Here is a 23,929-nt window from a genome sequence, read left to right on the forward strand (position 1 = left end):
TTCAGTCAAATGATTCCACTTAGTTCTTGTCTGGCCTACGCATGTCAGCGGCAATGAGGCAATTGTGACAAAGATGTTTCTGGACATTTCATCCTCCGAGTAAGAACGATTGTGAAATGCTACAATGTTTCTAGCACATCATATGGTCGATCAGCACATCAAGAGACATCGCTGCTGATCCTGCTGCTTCCCAGGTTTTTCATTTTACATTCTATTATATACCTACACAACAATGTCTAATGCAGTGCTAAGGGCCCTCTAATTACTGCACTATGGGAACCATGGCACAACGATTATTTCATAAGAAAAGGCACGACCACACAGGAACTGTTTCACACGTTCGCGATTGCAGGAGAGACTTTAATAGACGAAAGCATAGATGCCGAGTAATCGGTACCACATAACATGTGACAGAGAAAAGGCAATAACCTCAGTAAACTTCGAAACACATCAACAATGATAAATAACAAAAGCATCACACTTCCAGAACAAACGTTGCGACAGCTACACCACAGCACAATGACTCCCATTCAGCAGGCAGCTTTAATTGGATGCCGCAAACAGTAAAAACAAAGACGACTTTATATTAAAGCTTGCTTTAGCACACAAACATATATGCATGCACACTTTATGTGCGTTTTATACTCATCAGGATTAAGTATATGGACAATGCAATCAAATATTGTCTCAAGAATGACCCATAACATGCAACAAAGAGTGTACAGAAATATTTCAATGAAAAATATCAGTATTAAAGTGCAGATATTTAGGTGTCATCTTACAAGGGTCCTGAGCCACTTAGGTGATTTTCTTCTGAACTACTACAGCTGCAAAGCTATGTCCACTAGTATTTAAAGGAGTGAATGATGAACTCAATTGTGAGAGAAAAATTTTTTTTTCTTCTAGTCACTGCCATGCCCGTCTAGTCAATAAGTAATCCCAGCTATGTGCTGAGAATTGGTCAGATTGCTACCCTGTCGGGCAGTGCCGATAACCAATGAACAAAGTGAATTTGTGGTAAAGATGTGTATGGATGTGAAGCGGCACATACATTTAGTGCCAGCTTTTTCAAACTGCTTTTAATATAGAAAAATTAGTACAGTATTTGCACAAGTATAACCCAGGTTCCGGTGTCTGCATGGTTTAAGCTTAAATTCGCACATTGCACGACATTCTGAACAATGCAGAAAATGTACACCCATTTCCTTAGCTTTAACATTTGGTGGGCACGACCACCAAACACCTCAGCTATGTGGCAACAAGCCAGCCCTAACCACCGTGAATTTTGTCACTGGCTTCCTTGCACAGCCCAAGATGCAATGTTGTGCAACACGGTGTAACAGTGTCAAGATGGCAGAACGAGTGGAACACAGAGCACAACAGTGGCAGCCATAGCAACGTTGACAAGAGAGCTGACTTAGTCCACAGCATTTACAGGCTATGGCTCAAACAAGCTCAAATGCTCACAGCCATTCGTTCTGCAAATACTTGCACGTTTTTTTTTTTCCATTTTGCTAAGCCCTTGGCTTCAGCCATTGTATATATGCAGCATCAGCTGCTGTTTTAAATGCGGAAACTTGGATCAGTCTTTAGCATATATAGAAAAAAAAAAAAAACTTGGCTCTCACGTTACATTTAAAACAGCATTATATCCATGCAAATACATCAATAATATACCCAGGATGCTCACAACTCATAGAACATTTGCAAATGACCGCCTGCAAAGGGAATGCAAACAGCGTATTTGGATGTGAAGACCCTACTACTATAAGACGTAAAATTTACACCACTACTCCACAAGATCACGCACAATATTTGTGCTCAATTCATTTGTATACATTTATTGGTACAAAACAACTCTTTGGCAGAAAGACAATAGATACACTCTAATGCAAGTGAAGATATGAAACCATAAAAACAAGAAGCATTGCTAGAGCTCAAGCATGCACAGGCAGTTGGTCATGGTCCTAGCTTTTAAATGACATCAATAAGATCAGCATTGAATATATGTAGAACACCTTTCTGAAATCATAACAGGTAATGTTATATTATAATGCATTATGAAAACTGATTTGCGTAAGAGATTAAACTTAAAAGCACACACATTGGGACTAACTCACATGTTTAATCATTTGCTACAAGGCCATTGCCACTTGGGGCCACTGGATTCAGACTCACTGTGCTTGACCAGTCGTCTCACTCATACTGCAGACTGCAATGCACACACACAAGCTGCCTTGCAGCTTGCGACACTCCCAAGCCCAAGCCTGTCTATCATACTCCACAGTGTCCTTCAGTCCACAACAAGCGTCAGCAAGATAGCATGCACTTCACAATTTGCCAAACCTTTCACTGGATGTTTCAGGCACTGTCCCACAGGCAGAGGGGGGGGAAAAAAAAGAGCACCGGGTTGCTCAATGACAAGGTATAACCCTCGCCCCCCCCCCCCAAAAAAGATCACACTTGTCTCCCGATCACACTCCTGTTTTCTTGGGGAACCGGTCGAAGGCTGTCTAGGCCTTCCTGAGCTCAGCGACAATGTCGCCATACGTCTCTCCAAACACCGCCCTGTTGTGCGTGACGAGCCTGAGGAACTGACCCGTGATGGACGTCAGCTCTTTCTCGAGAGCCGACAGCCCCGGAGGAATCTGGGTGGGCCGCACTGACCCGGAGGAGATCGCCACTTTGATGAAGTCCAGGACGCGCATCACTGCAAGGGGATCGTCAGAGTTTGCTCAGAAGTGCAAGTGAGCTGCAGATGCCGTCTAAGGTATGAATGTTTTGTACAGGTCCTTTTGTGTGGATCATTCTGTATGGTTTGTGGGTTTTGTACAGACGCTTCTGTGAGATACATGAGGTATGCTCAAGTGAGCTGCATAAAATATAAAGCGTTTTTAGAGTGCAGCTCTTAATGGCCCGTTCCTGGGGCGAACGTCGGCGACAGCGTAACCGATCGAACAAGCACAGCAGCGAAAGATGAAAGAGCGAGATAGGAGCCGCGAACGACGGAGACCAATGAGAGCGGCTCCTTCAATGACGTGCGTGCGGGAAACTGGTTCCATGCAGACCCACCAGACCGCTCGTTGTATATTCATACTTGGCCTCAGCCGGACCGCTCGTTTCACACCTATCGTCTGCTCGCATCAGCTCTCGCTCGCAGCTTATTTGGTTTGCTTGGTTCGGTCTCGTTCGCGCTTGTTTCAAGTTGTCATGGTTTGCGATTGTTTTGTAATCTGATCCCCCCTCCTCATTCTATTAGGTGTCCTCTATGACATCACAGGCCCCAACAGCCCCTAAACATTAGCCATTGGGTGATTGTTCATGATTATGAGTTACAATTCAGAGTGAAAACTAGTGCACACGTGTGCACCCCTCTAACTTTCTATAAAATGAGGAAGTGGCAGTTGTTAACCCTTCATTGTTAAGTGTTGCCTACCGGGAAATAAAGAAAAAAATTTTTTTGTTCTTGTTCAGTTTCAAGTTTTTGGCTAAATGTCCTTGGCCAACAGCGACTGATAGGCAGCAAGCATCGGTTATTGGTTTAGAGTAGGAACACAGGACGAGGAAGAAGCAGCTTGTCATGTGACTCGCTTTCTTTTGAAAGAAAAGTCGGAGGAGGCAGACTGGGGATCTCCAGTTGCAGTGTTGTCATACACGTGATGTAAAGCAAATGAAATGTACCCCTATGGTTCACATATGACCAGAGCAGTCTGTACAAACTCCAAACCAAGCCATAGGTGGCTTAGGGTGAAGCCCACTTACATTTTTCTGCCCGGTGTTACCCCCTATCGCTGAAAAAGTTTCCGCAAATTTTTTTGTTATTTTTGCTGATTATGCTTCTTCTCAATGTGCCCCCCCCCCCCCCCCCACTGCATATTTAGATAGTTTAATTTCAGATATTTATAACATGTCCCGCCTGTCATGTTCCTTTGTCACTCTCTGGTGTCCTTTGCCAGACACCAACCTTGAAGTGTTACCATAAGTGCACCACGGAAAGAATAAAGAGTGAGAAAGATGCAACAAGCTGGGCATTGCTATGGGCGCTGCATCAGTTAAGAGGAAACTTCTGTTGAGCAGGAATGGGGAAGTTGCCACTGCGCTCTTTATATCTTATTAGGGTATTATTACATGTTGAATGTAAATTTTTTTTAACCCTTAAGGTAGTTTTATTAATTTGCGAGTTGCAGAACTTTCTGATCATCCCTTGTACATCTTGATACACAAAAGCTTTAAGAACAAAAAAAAAAATCCTTCGCAGACGTATGCCAATCAAGCAACTGACACATCAAAGAAAGCAAAAAGGTATAAGAGAGTTTTCATACCCTTCGGAAGTACTAGGTACTGCTATTTCAATACTAGGAACTACTATTAGTACTAGCTACTACTATTTGCCAGTTTTTCTTAGTGATTAGTCGCCTGCGCATTCTCACTGGTGCCCTGGTCATATGGCCGCTATGCGGCTCCCACGTAGGCTGCCTTGCTGGTTGCCCATTACAATCGCTGCTGCACAAACTCCTAGCTGACCTTCAATGTGGAGCCGGTAAAAAATGACGTGAAAGACAAAAATTACGGATTACCGACTAAAGAACATGTGCAAAGAAGGTGTTGTCTATTCAAGCGACGTGTATGCTAGGTAGCTTTTATTTTATAGTCATTTATAACTAGATTTCAAACCAAGAAATTTGGGACTTCTACCCATTTTGCGTTGCCAAACTATCCTTAACAGCTTCGCTGTAAGAAGTAAAGAAAGACTGCCGTGTCATGGAGTAATGAAGCCATATGCAAGAAACTCACAGAGCAGCTTCCGGACATGGTGGTCAGGGGAGGTCATGACGACAATCTGGTCGTATAGCACGCGCTCCTGGCTGATTTGGAGCTGGTTGAAGCCGTGCTTCTGCAAGCACTCCTGCACTTCTTTGATCACCTGACTGGCCACATTTCTCAGGGTCTCCCTCAGCTCCTCTTCACTGCATAGGAAAAGAGGGTTGTGTAAAAGTATACTGTAACGCGTACATTGTTTTATTTACTTTTTGCTTGCAACTGTGTTTAACCGGATTATCAGTTATCCTTCCGCACAAGAAGCCCCTTCTGTATTCGAAGTTTTCTTGAATGTTGTCACCAATTCTGTAGCGAAAGAGATTTGCTTAATCAGACTACATGTACACAAGTACCAGCAATACATATAACTGTATAGTCTCAGAGTATAAATGTATCAGAACTCTCAGTATAAACGGAGAGGTTTGAAATTTAATTAAATCTAACCTAGAACCACACACACACACCCACCACTAATGGCATGACAAGGATGGAAACTAGCCTTGTTACATGCGTGTCACGGTTGTAAAGGATAAATAAACAGGAGAACCTTGCCATGTTTCAGCTGCTCATGCCTTCTAGATGCTCACCATTCCTTGCATTCTAACTGTGCGGGCTTATAAATATCATATCCCCTCATTAGAGCGCCAACATCAGCACCACTGCCACCCAATCATTGCTCAAGTTATTCACCCTCAAGTGTAAAATAACAAACCTGTCCTTCGGTTTTAACCTAAATTGATGCATCAGCTGTACTCTGTTTTATACTTAGCAGGCAAAGCTGCAGAAGCTACGTAAGCAGTGCGGTCGCAGAAATCTTGCTTTGCGCATTTCGCAATACAGTTGTTTTTGATTTGCGATGCTTTTTGCGGAATAACTGCCTTATATTATAACAACTACAACTTGTGTAGGTAGGGCTGCATCAAGCGTTGCCCAGTTAAGGTTTAAAAAATGCTGTGGGGTCTGTCACTTTTGCATGCATCTGTACATAACACTTGCCCGCTCAGCAAGTTGGCGCGTAGGTCCTGAGCCGAAAACAGTAAAGGGACGTGACACAAACAGGATTAGTGTATCGCCTACTGTTACTCCTCCTTTGGTATTTTGTTGACTACTACCGGAAAATGTTATTGCCCACTGCAAGGTGACGGCTTCTTCCAAATCTTATCAGCTAAAACTGTTCCCCTTGACCCCATCTATTTATTGCCCCATGCAGTCACCGACTGATAATCTGGACTCGGCGAGGACTGCCTAAATGTCTGACTAGCCAGAAGTCTGAAATAACAGATTTGCCAGGAAATAAGTGTCTTTATTTCAAAAGTGGCTGAAAAGGCTTAATGTGTTGCTGCACGCACATACGTGGTACGGTGGCTAGAAGGGGGAGGTGAGAGCAACGGCGGCAGCGGAGTGTTGCAAGCAATCATGACAGCAGCGGCGGCACTGCAGTCGCCAGCAAGATCGCTTCCCGGGCGCAGAGGTACGGCGGTTGGTGCCGTGGGTTTCGAATCGGGCGTTTTTGTTCGCAATTAGTGGTTGTATATTTGACATAACTAGCGTTAAGCTAATGCATATCGTACCTTGTTAGTAGAGGAGACAATAAATGACTAGCAGCTATCCTCTGAGGAGTGGTCAAGTGTTAAAGATGCATTTGCTTCAGGCACATCCCGGCCGGCACAAAGATTTTTCGCTTGTCTCGGTCGCAGCGCATTCTATGTGCTTTCCCGAATCATAGGGAGTGAAAAAAAAAAAAAAAAAGACTTCAGTTAATGCGAATGATATTATGCTAGTGGTGTGGGCAAAGAAAGCTGCACCGATTTCTAGGCTCACAGTGAAGAGCTTCTTAGATCATATTACTGCAACGCACTGCGTCCTGCTCGTCAAATTGGTTAACACCAATATATGATGCTTTCGAAATCATTCCACATAGGAATTAGGTGAAGAATACTCAGAAGGACGACAGACAGCACTTGATTATATGATTCAATATACAGGGTGTCCCAACTATCATGCACCAAGATTTAGAAATGTGCAAATGCCACATAGCTGGACAGAACCAAGATAATATTGCTTGCCATCGCTTGGAGCTAGAGATAATTTTTTTCATTTTGCGTAATTACATAATTAGTCTTAATTAATTAATCAACTTCTCAAATATTACAATTAGATAAAAAGTGTCAATGAGAAAATTGTAGAGCAACATGGAAAACTCCCGATACAGCTTTCTGTTGCTCAATATGTGCAATAAAAGTGTTTTTCCGAGCATGAAAGAAGCTAGCGAATACAAGCAACATTGACGCGTGACTGGCCGGTCGAGGCACTTTGCATGTATTGGCGGGCTTCTTTTACGCTCGGAAAAACACTTTTATTAGAACACATTGAGCAACAGAAAGCTGCATCGGGAGTTTTTCATGTTACTCTACAATTTTCTCATTTACACTTTTCATCCAATTATAATATTTGAGAAGTTGATTAGTTAATTAAGACTAATTATGTAATTAGGCAGAATGCAAAAAATAATCTCAGTATCTCCAAGCGACGGCAAGTAACATTACCATGGTTCTGTCCCGCTGCCACGCTTTAAGTGCCTCGTCACCAGGCACCAAGAAAAGGGATGGCTTTTTTTCTGATTTTCTAGCAGAAACATAGCCTGTTGTGCAGTCCGGCTCAAAACAGCACGTTTGTCGTTTCATGTGACTTGCAATTGCCTTTTACAGCATGGCAACGTGTAAAAATATTGTCACCACAAGGACGCACAACTGCACAGTGTGAATGCGAACAGAAACGAGCGTGGAGCAAAAAGAACCGAACAGAACCATGCCAACCGAGCGCACTCGCTAGCTCCGGCAGCAGCCAAACTACAGCGGATGCATCTTAGCGTCGACGTGCGCGCCACCACTCGGCATCATGAATCACCGCAACACGCGCCGCGCTCTCCGACGGCTGCGTTGCTCCCAGCTCCGCCTTTTAGCCACCGTATACGTGGATTCACCAGAAAATAAACCAACGAAGTCATCTAAGGCCCTGTCACCAATTAACACTCAAAAAACACACGCCACATGCATGAGGCACCTATGACAAACACACAAACGCTGCCTTGACAAGTTAGTGGCTTGACTTGACTTGGCTTGACCCAAGGTTTGGGTGCAATCTGTGACTCTGAAATCACTAGGCTTTGCTACTTTCGGTTTTAAGGAGGTGCTGGGAATGTACCAAACTAAAGAATGCTACTTTCTGCTGGTCTCGATGGCCGAATTATTATGCGGTCATGCAAGCAAAGTCTTAAATACTGAACGGCAAGCTATAAAAGGCTGCTGAAGTATCGATTCTCCTTATACATTTTGTCTAAGGGATGAGTGACAGCGTCTCAATAATTGAATGCATCTGAATTATCGGCGTCTGAATCGTCATCCAGCAATTGTACCTTTTTCATCTGCGCTAATGCTTCAAAACGAGCCCCAGTTCCAAGTAATGGCAACAACCATGGCCCGTATGCCATGCTAACAGTATTTAGAACACTGGATCAAACGTGCCTGCAGTTGGCTGAGCCCTCAAGGAGAAGCTGCGTGTGGCTCTTGAGGTCGTCTTTGAAGTCTGAGATGCCCTGCAGCGCGGCGCCCCCTAGCCGGTATGTGATGCTCAGGATGCTGGCCACCAGGGCAGCCAGGTGCACCTTGTCCTTCAGCCCCCTGTAGCGAGCCTCGTCCAACCGCAAGGTCTTTGTGGGAATCAAAGAATAAGACAGGCAGGGTTTGAACCATAGATCAGTAGAATTGGCAGATGCATACTCGCTCACCAATGTGTTCACAGGATATGTGTACTACTCACTCACACTCATGTACACTCACACTCGTCAGCAATCACTCACGTTCCTACTCCCATGCTCACCAACACTCCCTCACGTTCACAGTCACTTCCATGCACACACGCCGGCACCTACTTACGCTCATACTCGAGTCCGCTCCCATCAACAAGCACTCACTCAAATACGTACTCACGCCATTCAGATGTGCCAACAGTCACTCAGCCCACGTCCACTCAATATCGCCGCCACTGACAGTCGTTCATGCTCACGTTAACTGGCACTCACTCCCATTCACAGTGACGTCCACCCGCACCCTTTTTGTCACTAACTGACACTCTACCTTATGCCGGTGAAATGAGTATAAAGCAAGCATGAGTCGGCATACTCGTGAGTCAGTACGCTGACCTATGGTTCGAACGCATGAGGGCAGTGAAGAAGTCAGCCTTAAAATGAAATGGCCCAGGCCAGCCGCTGTGCACAGAGGGCAACTAAAGTGGCAATATAGTTGAACTTCATTATACTGAAGCCGCCAGCAACACAAAAATACCGATGTTATATTCAATATTCGTTATAAATGCAGATGATGATATCGACAAAGAAAATCGTGATTAGGTGGTCTGAGCACAAAAAAAAAAAAAAAAAATGTGAGCGTGCATGATGCCTGCAGCAAGCCAGTAAAGGGTCCCTTGTTGATTTTGATGGCCTCAAGGCAGCTTGATATGTTGATATGTGGCACGTGAACAACGCTTAATTGCAAACAAGTTTTGAACTGTCGTTAATATGCAATTGTGTGGTCAGTGTGATCACACGGTATTGCACACAACACAAGAAAGCATAGCGCCCATCATGCCACAGTCAGCGTTCTCACAAATCGAGATATTCCAGTCCTTACCTCTGGGTAAGGCTCATCATCGGGCCATGACAGCAGCTCCATGTAGGCGCCCGCCAGGACACTTGAGAAGCCAGGACCCTTGCAGCCAGGTCCGTTGATGGGGTCCGGACTGTGCTGGTCACTGAGGTTGCGGAGGTGGTCATAGCTCCGTTTCAGCCACAGCTTGGTGTGGGCGAGCGGGTCGACGGTAGGGTCGGCAGTGGTTTGCGCCTCTAGATACTGCTTGAACTTGTTCTGCTCGTAGGCAACTGAGTGTGTCTGGATGAGCGGCCTAGCCTGTTGGATGGTGAAGTTGGCCATGTCGATCTTCATCTGGTCGAGCTGCTCTATGATGCCCCTGGTAAAGGTGCCACCAGAATTGTTACAATGAAGATGTTGCACTTCAGTCACACTCATGGCATCAGCATCATGTCTTGGTTTCGGGGGCGAAAAAAAAAATAATTGAAAAAAAAAAGAAAATTCAACTCGGTGTTGGAATCTAAATTATGCAAAGCTTGCTTGAGTTTGTGAGGACAGCCTCGTCGCCTGTGGCTGTTAGCGCTTCAAATATGCTTCCTTGGTCATTGCAGTTTTATTATTGGACATTTGAAAAAACAACTTCACCCTTCATTTTCTTTGTCGAAAGGACAGTGGCTCCCCAAGCCCAGTTCTTGCTTTCTATGGTGACGCTCTCCATTCTTCTATATTAACCCAAAGCAAACCTGGCTGCTCTGTTTCGTATTTTTTCCCAGTTGACAAATGAAAGTGGTTTCTGATGGATCCCACATAGGGCAGGCATATTCGAATATTTGTCTAACACAAGTTAGTGTACACAGCCTGCTTCAAGTCAGACGGTCAATGTCCTGGGCAGCTTAAGATGATGCGATGTCTTAAGCAGCCGAGTTAAAACAGGTTCCGCACAAAAATAGTGCTGCTGTTCACCATTTTTTAGCATTTAACACAAGCACACCAGCCTGTTCTGAAGTGGCAACCACATAGAGCGTAGTTACGATGTATTTTCAACACAGCGTTACCCTGTGTGTCTATCTCGTATACAACAACAATGGTGCCATTATTATGACTGAAATATGCATAATTAGACTTGCAATTTAGTCAGCAACTACTACATGCATCACATTTCAGCTGGAATTACCTTGCATTACAAAGTGCACAACGAACACAGCAATGACAGGCGATCACACACCAAATGGATGGATGGATGGATGGAAAACTTTAATGAACGTCCTGAGGTACGCGACTCAGCGCGCAGCGGGCCGCTCCCACGTTGGGACAGTCAGGCCATGCCCGACCGCCGCATCATGGACCCTCTGGACAGCCCATTTATTAAAAATATGTTTCAGGCATTTGCGGACAACCCAATTTAACACCATAAGATCTTTCCCTGTGTCGACCACTTTATTATTATTTACTAGTTATTATTATTTTACTAGTGGTTTCCACAGAAGCAGCTAGTTCTCGTCTCGTTCATCCCAATGTGCTCAACTAGTCTCAATGAACTTTACAAACATAACATCCTGTTTTGCCTCAGACTTCCTTTAGGATTTCTGTTCCCAACCTGATTGAATTCCTAAGGAAAATTGGTCTGTTTGATTTTTTTGTTCCAGAAGGCCAAAAACTGTGAAAGATGCTCGTACACCAATGCTCACTGGTTGAAAGCACCACTTCTGGCAGTTCTGGGTGACAAATTACATAAGGGGGGGTTACAGAAGGTAAGAATAGGAATATAGACATGGTTACAATTTCCTACAGCCTGTGGATTTCATTTGAGAACACAACTAAAAAGAAAAAAGGAACACACAAAAAAAAGGAAAAACTTCGCGGCACACCGAATACAATGCAAAAGCAAGAAAAAAAGAAAAAAGAAAAAAAGAAAAAGCGAAAGAAGGAAAACACAGTACGGTCATTATAAGGTTAGAGTTTGAGGTAATCAGTAAGCAGCCGTTTAAAGATAATGTGGTTACGCTCGCTGACAACTCTATCTGGTAATCTGTTCCACTCTGCGATAGTGCTAGGCAAAAACGATTGATTAAAGGAAGATGTTGAACCATGCAAGCGCTGGATGCTGCAAGAGTTAAAAAGGCGACGAGATGTACGGGTTGGTGGAATAAGAAGCTTTCCATGCAGATGTGGGAAGTTATAATATATTCGATGGAAAAGGCACAGCTTTGCAATTTTCCGACGCAACAACAATGGTTCGAGTCCTAAGGATGATTTAATCTGACTGATACTTTCTTGGCGACTGTACCTGGAAGTGATGAATCTAGCGGCACGATTTTGTATTGATTCTAAAGTGTTGATCAAGTAAGCTTGGTGCGGGCTCCAAATAGCTGAGGCGTATTCAAGTTTATTTCGAATGAAAGTTTCATAGGCTAGTTTTCGTGTCGATGGGGGGCACAGGGCCAGGTTGCGTCTGACGTAACCAAGTGATTTAGTAGTGTCGGAAGCCAATTTTGTGATGTGGTCGGTCCAGGTCAACTTGCTGTTAATGGTGATACCGAGATAACGATATGATTGAACGGTGGATAGGATTGTAGAATTTAGAGAATACTGGTATTCCTTGTTAGAGTGCTTACGGGAGATCCGCATAACTTTACATTTGGAGATGTTAAGTTTCATAAGAGAATTGGAACACCAGGTTTCTATTAAATGTAAGTCTTGTTGAAGTATTGCATGGTCGGTTTGGTCCTTGATGCGACGATAAAGTACGCAGTCGTCTGCGAAAAGTCTCATAGAGGATGAAATGCCGTTAGGAAGGTCGTTTATGAAGATGAGAAAGAGAAGGGGACCGAGGACAGACCCTTGTGGTACGCCGGAGATCACGCTAGAAGTGCCAGAGCAATGATTTCCGACAGCTGTGTACTGGAGGCGATTTGTTAGGAAGCAATCAATCCATGACAGTGCGAGAGGGTCGAGATTGAGGCATGAAAGTTTGGCCAAAAGTCGCTGATGGGGAACACAGTCGAATGCTTTGGCAAAGTCTAGGTAGATGACGTCAGTCTGAATTGATGAGTCTAAGTTCAGGTGAAGATCAGTAACAAATTCAAAAAGCTGTGTATCGCATGACAAACCAGGCCGGAAACCGTGTTGATTGTGAAAAAAGAAGGAATGATCCCCAAGATGACATGCTATTTGTGAATATATTATATGTTCTAGGAGTTTACAGGCAATGCTTGTTAGAGAAATGGGACGATAGTTAGAAGGATCAGAGCGGCTGCCTGACTTATATACAGGTACCACTTTACTGATTTTCCAGTCATTTGGAAGTGAGCTATCGGTAATGGACTGGGTAAAAGTTATTTGTAATATTTGACTGGAAATTTCTTTCGTACCTTTTAGTATCTTAGCAGAGATGTTATCTGGCCCGGGGGCACTAGAAGTTTTCAGGTTTTCAATTAGCTTCATAATGCCTTGAGAATTCTGGGTGACAGATCAAAGAGGACCAATAATTTGCGGATATTATGAAACACCATTCAAGTAATTTAGTAATATCTTCAACATTCCCAAACTTGAGTGTCTGGTACACAAAACTCAACAGAGCTGTGTTGCAAAAAAAATTTTCAATTCCTCGTCGTCCTTGCTGGTGGTTGCCACTTTACATTTTTCTCATTAATATTTTTTTTTTCTCTTTTCTCATCAAAGTTCAAGCGAGCACATGAAGCAGACGACGGCCGCTCCTCTCACCTGAAGAGCGGCACGACTTCCTTGATCTCGAGCAACTCCTTGATGCTGGCGTCTCGGATCGGCGCGCACAAGCGAGCCATCAGCGAGATGACGTGCCGTGCGTAAGCCAGGAAGTCCAGGGTGCCGTGCTCGGCCTGCTGGCGGATGAGCTCAATGTCGAGCACCTGCTCAATCTCCTCGCGCAGTCGTGTGCTGTATGGCATCACCAGGTCCAGCAGACTCTGCAGACACGTCAGGTCATACATTTCGCATCACCTCAATTGGCATAAGGTAGCGTAGTACACATTACACTTATGCTAACTCTATAAATCACTTTTAAAAGGTCCCAAGTAGGTTTCAATGTTTTCAGTCAACAATCAGTCTGTCTGTTCTTGTTAGGCTGCTCCAGCTCGCCTTCGACACAAACGTTCATGCTATCAAGCTGGATATAATGCCACGTTATCTTCAAATTTATCGCTCAAGCACAGAAGACATCTCAGGCTCTTCATAAAGCATGAAAGCCTCTTGTCTCTAGTGCCAAAAATGAATGAGTGGGTCAGCATGCTAATGTGTCCATGTGTGAGAGCACAGAATACGTGAGATTGCAGAATCTTCTCCCCTTCTCTCCAACGAGCACTGCATGGAGAAAAGGCAGACTCTGGCGTGTCTCCAGAGAGCGACGCTCAATGCAGAAACCAAGGCATCAGCGTGGAAGCGAGACTGCTGCAAGTCAAGGCATGACAACCGAGCACTCGTGGTTTACTCTATTGTCTTTTTCCCTGTCCTATGGACAAGAGTATTCCCGAGAGGCTACAAAAACAACATGTTTATCCACTGAGAGCCTTCGCTTTGGCTCTTGAGTAGCTTTTTTTGGAGCGGACCAGTCTTTACGTAACAAGGTAAATAAACGTCTTCCTTGTGTTCTGCATCGCCTCATCCCTGCCCATGTACTCTTGAATGATCATCCTGGTCTAACTCTAGGCCATAGGCTAACACATACTCCACGGACAGAGTCCCTCACAGCAAGGCCTGGCGTAATCCAATGACATGAATTAATAAGCCCAAGTCAATGCAGTAAGCTTGACAGGCTGTTGCCTATTTGAATCTAATGCAAATCCAGCTGTAGAGTTTGCATGCACAAAGCAAGAAACAAAATAATAACAGTAATAAGACAGTGTTTACCTCCTTCGTGTGTTCCAGCAGACGCATGGCTTGGTTATAATTTGGTGGATCCTCGTTCAGCTGTTCCTCGAGGATGTTCCAGAAAGCTTTGTGCAATGTTTCCTTCACCAGCTGCTCCAGGCTTTGTAAAGAAACCACAGGCTAAGCATGAGTATGCATCAAACATTATGGAGAAGGTACTTCAAAGAAGTTATAAGACAAATGCGTGAAATTCAAAAATGATGGCAAAATGGCAAACTCACTTGAGAGCATCCAATGATACCAAACCCAACACAAGTATTATAGTAAATGAAATTTAGGACACTGTAATGCTTCTCAGTATTCTTTTTCTACAAATTAAAGGGTTTGCACATTCATTTAACGCAAGAAAATAGCAATTAAGTGAAAAATGTCATGTCAGGTACTTCTTGTGAAGTTCGAAAGTCATCATTATCATCCTCCTCCTCTAACATTCACAACAATGAAGGCCTGCTGTGAACTTGGGTAGGCTGAGGATGACACTGGGTGTTCCGACATATCAAAAGAGTGCGAATGACATGACAGAAACAAGCAATACCCCACGATGTCTGCATTGTCCTGTTCCTTTCTAATGTCTGTCTCGTCCACACTGTCTCATAACATCACTGCCAAACTAATAGGCCCAACTTCACACCCCCGTTCCGAGCTCACCCGGAAAACCTAATGCCAGCACGATGAACTTTCGCTACTGTACGACTCGCCTTAGGATATTGGCTGGATGCCCCTGTCCTGACAGCTTTATATAGGCACTCACAAATACAATACAAAATAAAAAGCCCCTTTTCTCTTATACCAAGCATGCAGGTACGCAAAATTTGTACCTGTTTTGTGGATACTCGGTCTGCTTCAGCTCAAAGGAGTCCTCCATGGCTATTTCATGAGCCAGGGCCATGTTTGTCATCCCGTCGGCAGTCTTCATGATTTGGTCCAAGGATACAAACCTCGGTGGAGACTCTGGACAGATAAAAGACGCCAAAAATTAACTCCCCTAAAACCTATGCACTCTAGCAAGAAAAGATAGTCCGCTACAAGTGGTAGAGAGAGTCACAAGGCCACAACTGTGGTTACAAGTGGTAAACCATGCTCATTCACTGCTTCCGCATTTCAAACTTCTGTAATAATCATTGCTTCGGTGATCATGATTTAGCCAGAAGAGCCAAAGTTTCTTGTTTGATGTACGAGTTCATATTGATCTCCTGTCCCTCCTTGATGGCCTTGTAGGCTTTCTCATCAGCTCTTATGAATGGCTTATACATGTAGCCGAGTCGGATTTTGTGTCTGTTTTCATAGCCTGGGAAGTCAGCATATCCTTTTATTGTCACAGAGGTGTAGGAATGTGTACAAAGAGGTAGAGGTACATGAAACATGAAAGGGAGCATCTGAATGATCGATACTGAAGCAATGATTACTACAGAAGTTTGAAATGCGGAAGCAGTGAATGAGCACGGTTTACCACTTGTAGCGCACTATCTTTTCTTGCTAGAGTGCATGATTACTTCATGATTCATGATTACTTCATGATTTGGTCCAAGGAGACAAACCTCGGTGGAGACTCTGGACAGATAAAAGACGCCAAAAATTAACTCCCCTAAAACCTATGCACTCTAGCAAGACACTGGCAAAAACGTAATCGCGATGTGCGCGCGATAGTACAAAGCGTGTCTACATGCTTGGTCTACATGTTTTGCATGTGTAGGGACTGAAAATTGTTTTGGTTATTGTGCGGTACCGCTTATAGTGCAGATATTCGGGACTCCGGTGACTTACGTTATAAGCGGTCTACATTAACATAATTACACATGCAAAGTAGACGTCCTTGTTTTCAATGTCTGTCACGAGGAAAATATAACAATGAACAACAGAAAGGAAAGACGCAACGCTTTGAATATTTGGTCTTTCATTAGATTACACGTACAAACTAACACACTTCTTACAGGTACACACAAAGTAAGGCCGTTATCTGTACTCTTTAATACATATAAAGCCAACCTAATAAACCAATTAACTTGTTAAGTAAAGGAACGCACCGGGCACTACACCAAAGCTTCCTTCTAGGGCCAATGGGGTAGGCACAGATGAATCACGAGCCTTCTTCTTGATGGGCGAAGGCTGTTTGTCCTCCCCATTTGAGATCGTCAGACCTTCCATGGCTGACTCGCCCGACTCTTCACCATTGCTGCTCTCACTAGACGTATGGAAGCGGGCACCCTCCTTGGCAGGCATGTGCCCGCTGCTTGGACGTCTCGGCCACCTGCAGCACCCTCTTGGCCGGGCTTCGGGGCATCGCCAACGTCGTCACTCATGTTGCTGCCTCCAAGTCTGGTGTTGGCACACCTTCACTCTCTCGCAGCCACACCTCGGACTCCAGGTCTGAAAGGCTGAAGATAATGTGACCTGCAATTACTATCGGTGAAATGACAATGACAAAGGGCGGATAATTGAAAGTTGCTAGGGCATTCATCTTTCGTGAAACGCATCGACACACTGATGCTAATAAACAAACAGGTCGCGACACTTGGTGCTGTCTCAACTTTAATCTGCGATTGTCTCATGTGCCAAGTCAATTTACACGAAGAGGAACCCAGCACCAATATGACGAGGAGCACAAAGTAGAAGAAAATAAAACAGAAGCTATGCTTTCACGATGCTGACATATTTACTTTTGAAGTGCATATGTCAAGTTCTAAAGTAGCGCATGGCACTATGGCCTAGTCAGGGTGGGAATAAACTATTCCACTATGTTTTTATTCCAAATCTGTCACTAGGTCTCTGTGATCGGTCTAAACTTTTTGGGCCACACCCATATAAACATTTTGACCAATCACAGAGGGTCAAAATGTCTGGTGTAACTTGTCCAACAATGACAAATTGTTATATTCATTGCACGCACTTCATTTCTGTAACCCTATGGTACATGCCGGTTACTTTTTGTGTCGGGAAAGCAAATGATGTGCGAAACATTAAAAAATTCCCATAATACCCATCCTCACGGTTTGTGGAAACCGTCCAGAAGCGCACTTCACACCATCATGAGAGGGAGCACCTTATTTGTGTTCATACAGCCATTCCTGCAAATGTGTCTCAGAAACCTCACTCAATGCTATTGGTATGTATATTGTTCCAGCTGCTCAAGAATTCCCCTCACGGAACTTTCTTTTGTGCAGCAACAAGAAAGTTTACTGGCTCTAAGCAGAGATCAAAGTTTACAGGCCACAGGATCCGAGAAAATGGCAAGTTTTCAACTAGGTTGTGTGACCTTAGCCAGTAAAACCATACTAAACTATATGTTGTTGTCACGGAGCGGCATAGTTTCGAGTCATCAACACGCCAATGAACGGGCGCCAAAAACGTCGTGGTCTCACGGTGCAGCATATAGTTTCGAGATAGCGACACGCCGATTAACGGGCGCCGTATGGCCGGCGGCCACTGTTGCTTCTGTGCTGGTCAACGGACCCAAGTGTGCGTGTGTGTGTCTGTGTGGTGCAGTGTGGGGGGGGCACGACCTCGGACAGCTAGGGGGGAATCAACCATACTCTCGCCCCTGATTAAAAGGGGCGCGGCCAAGACTTTTGGGAGGAGTCATCAAATAATTAGGTGAACTCTGCCTACCTGCAGTTGCCCGACATAGGGAACTAGGGAAAGGAGAGGCTATTTAAGTGCAGGTTTTAAGCCCTGCTAATCAGTCTAGAAGCTGAGCCTGTAATCGGCTGAGAAGCAGTCGAGGGGCTAGTGCCGTCCAGTATCGCCTGGGCCGCCTAGCCACGTCAGAACTTCGAGGAACTAGTTGACGTACGAGACGACAAACCAACGTTTGCAACGAAGCTCCCGGTAGTTCGCCTCAAGTTAGCTCAACCTGCTTGAGAGAAGACGTCAAATCTAGACTCCCGGGAAACCCAGCCCAGCAATCGCATCCACCTCAACAAGATCGGCGTGCCGGCATTCTTCGGCAAAGCTCCGCGCGCCGACTTCACGGTTTATAGACTTGCTGCTGCTGCCCGGCCATGTGTATGACATCGTTTGTTTCTTTTGAACTTTGTTTTCGGTTGAACTTTGTTTTAGTGCACTACTGTTAAGTGTATTTTGTATATTTTATCCGCACCCTGTTTCATTTTTATATCTACTGTTAATTGCTCGTTATTTGTCATCATCATTGTGCTATATCAAGTTCCGGTGTGTTAGTTTGTCTTGTGTCTTTTTTTATTACATTATTTTATTAATTTGTGTATCGTTATCAGTCGATAAATATCCTGTTTTCTGATTTACTCCCGACTCTGACTCTTTCACTGTGTTCGCTTGAGTACGGAACGACCAACCGGCTTGTATACCCCGTCGATCGACTTCGCACCAATGGGGAACGTGTGACAGTCGTGACAGATGTCGAGGGTTCAACGAACCTTTGACAACTGGCATCAGGTAATACATCTGGTACATCAGGTAATATGACGATGATGAAGTTGCAGTCACTGACCAAGTCAAGGTGAAAATCACGGAGGCGTTTTAGCGTGCGTCAGGTTCCTTGGTCACACAGGAACCCATACGGGCTCCAAAACATCAGAGTTTTTCACCTGGCCTTGTTCAGTGACGTCTTCGTCAAAACTATGTCCTTCGCATTTATTAGTGCGGACTAGAAATTCAAATACAGGCTGCAGAAACATTCAAGTTTTTTGTCAGAACACGTGGTCCGCGAGCGTTCGACGTCGACTGTAGTACATCACTCACGCCAAGAGGATTTGTTCAATCAAAATGAAGTAGCTAGGCTAGGCCCGGCGACCTTGAAAGTACCTTGGCCTCCAGTCTACACCGCGGTTCACGAAAAGGTCGTTCCAATCAGCGCGCCACTCTGCGCGTTGGCGAGAGTGTGCAGATTCGTCGACCACGCAAGCCCTTTTAGCGCGAAAGCAACAGCGTGGGCGCCGCAAAATTGGCGGTCAGGAAACGGCGGAGGCCGTCGGCCTCCAATCCGCGCCGCGCGTTTACATCGGCCGCGATGGTTTTTCTCTCGCCTTGTCAGACACGACTGCATGCCAGCTGACTCACGCGCGCGCCCCACAACGCCGTCTGGTTCGATCACGTGCGCGAGGTCTCGCCATTATGGGCCATCGCCCGGCCACACTCGCACGGTTTGAGGTTTTCTGCCGAGTCATTCGGCGAATCGGATGGAGAAATAATTTTGCACTTGACCGTCAAAACCAAAAGCAAAAAAAAAAAAAAAGAAAAAAAAAGAAGAAGAAGAAGAAAAGGACAAGGAACCTGTTCGCATGAATTCGTGTTGCGGGCGGGCTAGCGTGGGTTTATTCGGAGAAACGCGAGCCAAAACGCGCGCGAGGCGTCCTCGAGCCGACATGTGAACCTGTGGCTTCGTATCGTGCTGAAAGTCGCCAATGCAACGAAAGTTGGCGCTTGAGAAACCCGACCGTACGAGCCAATTTACGAACCGTTTTAGGAGCGAAGATTTTCGACCGCACGGACCAAACGTTTTATTCTTAGCGTTTCTTACCGATCGCATGCACAACGCCGATGCTGCCTAGTATGTTTCGTTCCCTTTATTTTCGACAACATCGCTCGGGGGAAGTAGTACATTCTGGGTTGTTTTCTAAAGCGTGACGTTCTCGTTGTTTTGAAGGTTCTTGAAGAAACCACGCAACGCACGTGTGAGCTGCGCGCGACTGCGCCTGCGTGAAACTGAGCTCCATGACAACCGACCAATCGATTCGCGCGGCGCCGAATTCAAATTTACAAAACAAGCCGTACCTTTAGAAGAACTGCAGTATGGATATTACTTGTGCGTATTCGTCTATCTAGCGGTAGGTGTGTCTGTTAGTAAACCAAGCTGTGTTCTAATTTCGCCTGTTTTTTTTCTAATCGCGGTGAGGATGAAGAGAGAACGTGACTCATCTGCTGTCGGTCATTAGAATAGATATTTCCCATTAAATCGGTTAAAGTGTGCATTAGCTACGCAGACAAGGACAATCCGGTCAATGTAGTCAATTTAGTGTTGCAAGTTACACCTGCTCTGCTAACTTAACAAGGCAACAACGGACTTACAACTCCCCTGCATTACTGCCCTGTGCAATGCCACCATATCGCAAGTGCTTACAATAATAAGCAAACATACATAAAGATATTAGCTTAGCAATCCATAACGCGTGAGCAATTGTCATGAACGCAAGGAAACCGCGCCCTTGTAGACGACGACCCAGATCCCACGCGCGCACACATCCTGCAACGAGTTTCCAAGGGGGGAGGGGCGGCTTATTTTTGGGAACGGAGGGCACCCGAGAGTGAGAGCTTATATAGGTAGATAACCCAAGCAAAAACAAACAGAAGCAGAAGGTGCCGCCACTCCAGTTGCTCGGGTTTTTCACCTGCACTTTTACTTACTTTGTATATACGTATTTGCTCCGCGAGGTCTTTGAACGGTAGAGTACGTGTTTTGCTTTGATGAAACTAAAAAAGAAGGTAAGACGGGGGGAGGGAGAGCTTTCCTAGCGTGCACTTCCGGCCTCATATTGTCATCGTTAGACCACGCGCAAGCAGCGCGGGCGCGCGTCTAGCTGCTTTCTTGCTCCAAGCTCGCTAGTCACGACCGAAATTGCGCCGCTGACCCAGTTTAACGGTGGTTGCGCGACCGTCTCCGTGGCGACCTCGCTCTTCGGAAAAGAAAGAATTCAACGCGGAAGTTATGCAATCTCAACCTCGAAGTGCAACGCACGCCTGCATCGCGATGAGCATGATACACACCGACTCGATCAGCTGGCATGGTGAAAGCGTATGCCAGGAACCGCATTTTTACAACGACCCCTTTCGTACGTGTTCCACATTCTTGACATATATCTTATCACATTCGATCTGCACTGGCGTCCGAGTCAATGAATTAAGAAGAATGGACAATGAAAACGCGGCGCAGCATATATTGTCGCGTTGTAGTGACGTACTGTGAAGAACACAGTAGCAGAAACTGCCGTGTTGTGAAACTAACTCTTTATTGGGCGAACCTGTGCCCATAAATAACAACTCAAAGCAACAACGATAGCGGCGCGAGCACAATCGATCGGCGATCGTCGGAATATCTGATCAGCGGGTCAAGCCATGGGTCATACATGAGTCTTCGAAGATTCCAGCGCAATCGCTGGTGCCCGCTTGTCTTCCAGAAAGTGCTACACAACTCGCGTCGCGCATACAATCAGATTACACAAGGTTCGGTGAAGACAGACAACGGATACAGAACCATCGCGATAAAACTCGAGAAACATAATTCCGATACATGCAGGCGCGTCCTGCTGAGCGATAACGTTTAACATTCGGTGAAAATAACGATCACCGGGGAAAGACAACCCACAGTCCAAGCCGCGGCATTATATATATAACGCAAATTGTTGCGTCATCTACGAGGAGAAAGAGAAGAATTAAGCGTCTGGTGAACACCGCTGACGTTAAGGCAATCCATCTCAAATAAATAATATGGAGTAAGGCTTAAAGCTTGAAAAGTGGACGTCTTCAGCTAACTATATTTTCGTAAAATTCAGCGCAATACAAGACGGGTTTCACTGCAATGCTGTCGAGCGCGACGGTGGAGCCCACTCGTCACCAGCGATTGTGCGCTGAATGCTGGAAGTTGGAACACTGAATTAAATAAAAGAATATATACCAATGATAGTGCCGGAAGTATCAATAAAATATTTCCACAAATCTGACGTCACTATCGTACGTATCAGGCCCATCATTCAGCTCCGAAAAGCCTCGATCATTTTACTCTAACATGTCCAATTTGGATAGACGAAAGCTCTGCTGAAAAGCCTGATTCATGATAAATCCCCAGTTCAGTTAAAAATCAAGCACCATCTATGCAGTGTCAAAAATAAAAGTAGGAGCAGCAATGACCCACTAGAATTTTTTGTGCAAGTTTCATTCGTAATGCTTGGGTTGACTGTGCATATGACTTGCTAGCTGTGAAAAGTGATTTGCGCGTCATATTGCACTGATCTATGATATGCTTGCAACGCTGTGCATGCTTGACTACAACGTTCACTTGTAAGCACGGTGTAAGAATTTGTGCTTGTAAGGCATCTTGCTAGCCACATTTACCACCAAATATTATATGCCAAAATCATTTGCAAAACGGGGAGATCATATGACAAGAGAATACATTCCGATGGCATTTATATTTTATCCCGGAAGTGTTTACTCAAAAGCATCTCAATTGCGTTCCCGCGGCAACGGCTGCAATACTCGATCGAGATCACTTTCACCAACTCCACCCACGATGATCCAAGCTAGCTCTGCGCCGAACATGGGCAGCGCGCGATTTATGCTTTCCGCTTATGCGATTCTATGATAACACGCGAGCGGAGCGTCGATCTCTACCACTGCGCGAAAACGAACAGCATCGCTACAAAATAGCGGCCATTGCTCACACGCAAGTTCTACAACGAACGCGCAAATCGCTAACGAAGATCAGCTGTTCACACGTCAATGCCGGTCAAGCGGGCGATGAAAACAACACAACCAATGGCGCGATGACTGACACCGTTTCCTCGTCGCCCATCGGTGATCCCCATAGCACATGCACAGCAAATCGAAAGACAAATCTACGACGCTATTACTCTGTGTGGCGCAACGCGCTGACGGCGGATGCACCTACACTAGCTATATCTGCGTCGTTCTTGACCGAGGTACGCAGTTATTATGCGCTCCGTATCATATCGCCGTCGAACAAGAAGCCAAAGCATTCGCTCTCAAGACCACTTCCATCGCAGTACTGCAGTAATAAGCGGGCTGCTCCTACTCCGCAGCAGAAGCGATTCAAGGTGAACGCGCGGGTTCAAGCTTGTATAATAACCGCGGTTTCATAACAGCAGCTAGCGCTCAAACAGAGCTAGCAAGCTGCAATAAAAATAAGGCACGCTTGCTCACCCAAAACGGAAAGCGTCTGTGGCTAACCCTGCTAGCACCTGGCAAACTCTGGCTTGGTCCCAGTGAAAAAGCTTCTGGGCGTAAGTACCCGCGCCGCACCGATCAAACAGAGCAGTCCTTGGAGAGCTGACTCGACGAGTGCGTCCTCAACGTCTCGCTATCCGAAAGAAAACTCGTCGTCGAACACGCATAACGAGAACCAGCCAGCCAGCCCAGATGGTCGGAAGCGCTCGGAAGTTTACGAGGGAAGTGACGTCCTAACACCAGAATGTTGACGTCATCTGCCACGTGACGTAAAGTGACGCATTCATCGGCATGTCCCATAGAGGCATGTCCTTTGGCAATCCTTTGGCAACGTAGGCTTCCGAGTACGCAGGCATAGTTTCAGAATCTTGAACGTGCAAGATGAGGGCTTCCTATCAAAGGAAGATTCCTTACACCATGGACTACATGGACTACACGCTCTTTCGCATGCTTTCGCAGGTGACGCAAATATGACGTAATTGGCAAGAACTGACGCGTAATGCAAATTTAGTGCAAATACAATTTAGAAAAAAAAAGATGCTTCTTGCCTTTGTAGAACAACACCATTAGTATCTTGGTGAAGTTACAAAACATTTGTACTTATGTTGTAAACGGTTATTTATAAA

At 45.2% G+C, this 23,929-nt stretch overlaps 1 protein-coding gene across 1 annotated transcript; it reads right to left on the reverse strand.

The window, feature by feature from the left end:
* Window positions 1-339: 339 nt before the first annotated feature.
* Window positions 340-23,502, reverse strand: LOC119464205 (T-complex protein 11-like protein 1). The gene is made up of 9 exons (XM_037725070.2): window positions 23,280-23,502; window positions 16,394-16,744; window positions 15,188-15,320; window positions 14,349-14,469; window positions 13,188-13,408; window positions 9,507-9,843; window positions 8,343-8,527; window positions 4,795-4,967; window positions 340-2,710 (listed from the first exon to the last, which is right to left on the reverse strand). The coding sequence occupies exons 2-9, from the start codon at window positions 16,587-16,589 to the stop codon at window positions 2,514-2,516; spliced, it is 1,563 nt and encodes a 520-aa protein (XP_037580998.1). The 5' UTR covers window positions 16,590-16,744; window positions 23,280-23,502; the 3' UTR covers window positions 340-2,513.
* Window positions 23,503-23,929: the final 427 nt, after the last annotated feature.

The sequence above is a fragment of the Dermacentor silvarum genome, chromosome 9 (assembly GCF_013339745.2).
Source record: "Dermacentor silvarum isolate Dsil-2018 chromosome 9, BIME_Dsil_1.4, whole genome shotgun sequence".
NCBI lineage: Eukaryota > Metazoa > Arthropoda > Arachnida > Ixodida > Ixodidae > Dermacentor > Dermacentor silvarum.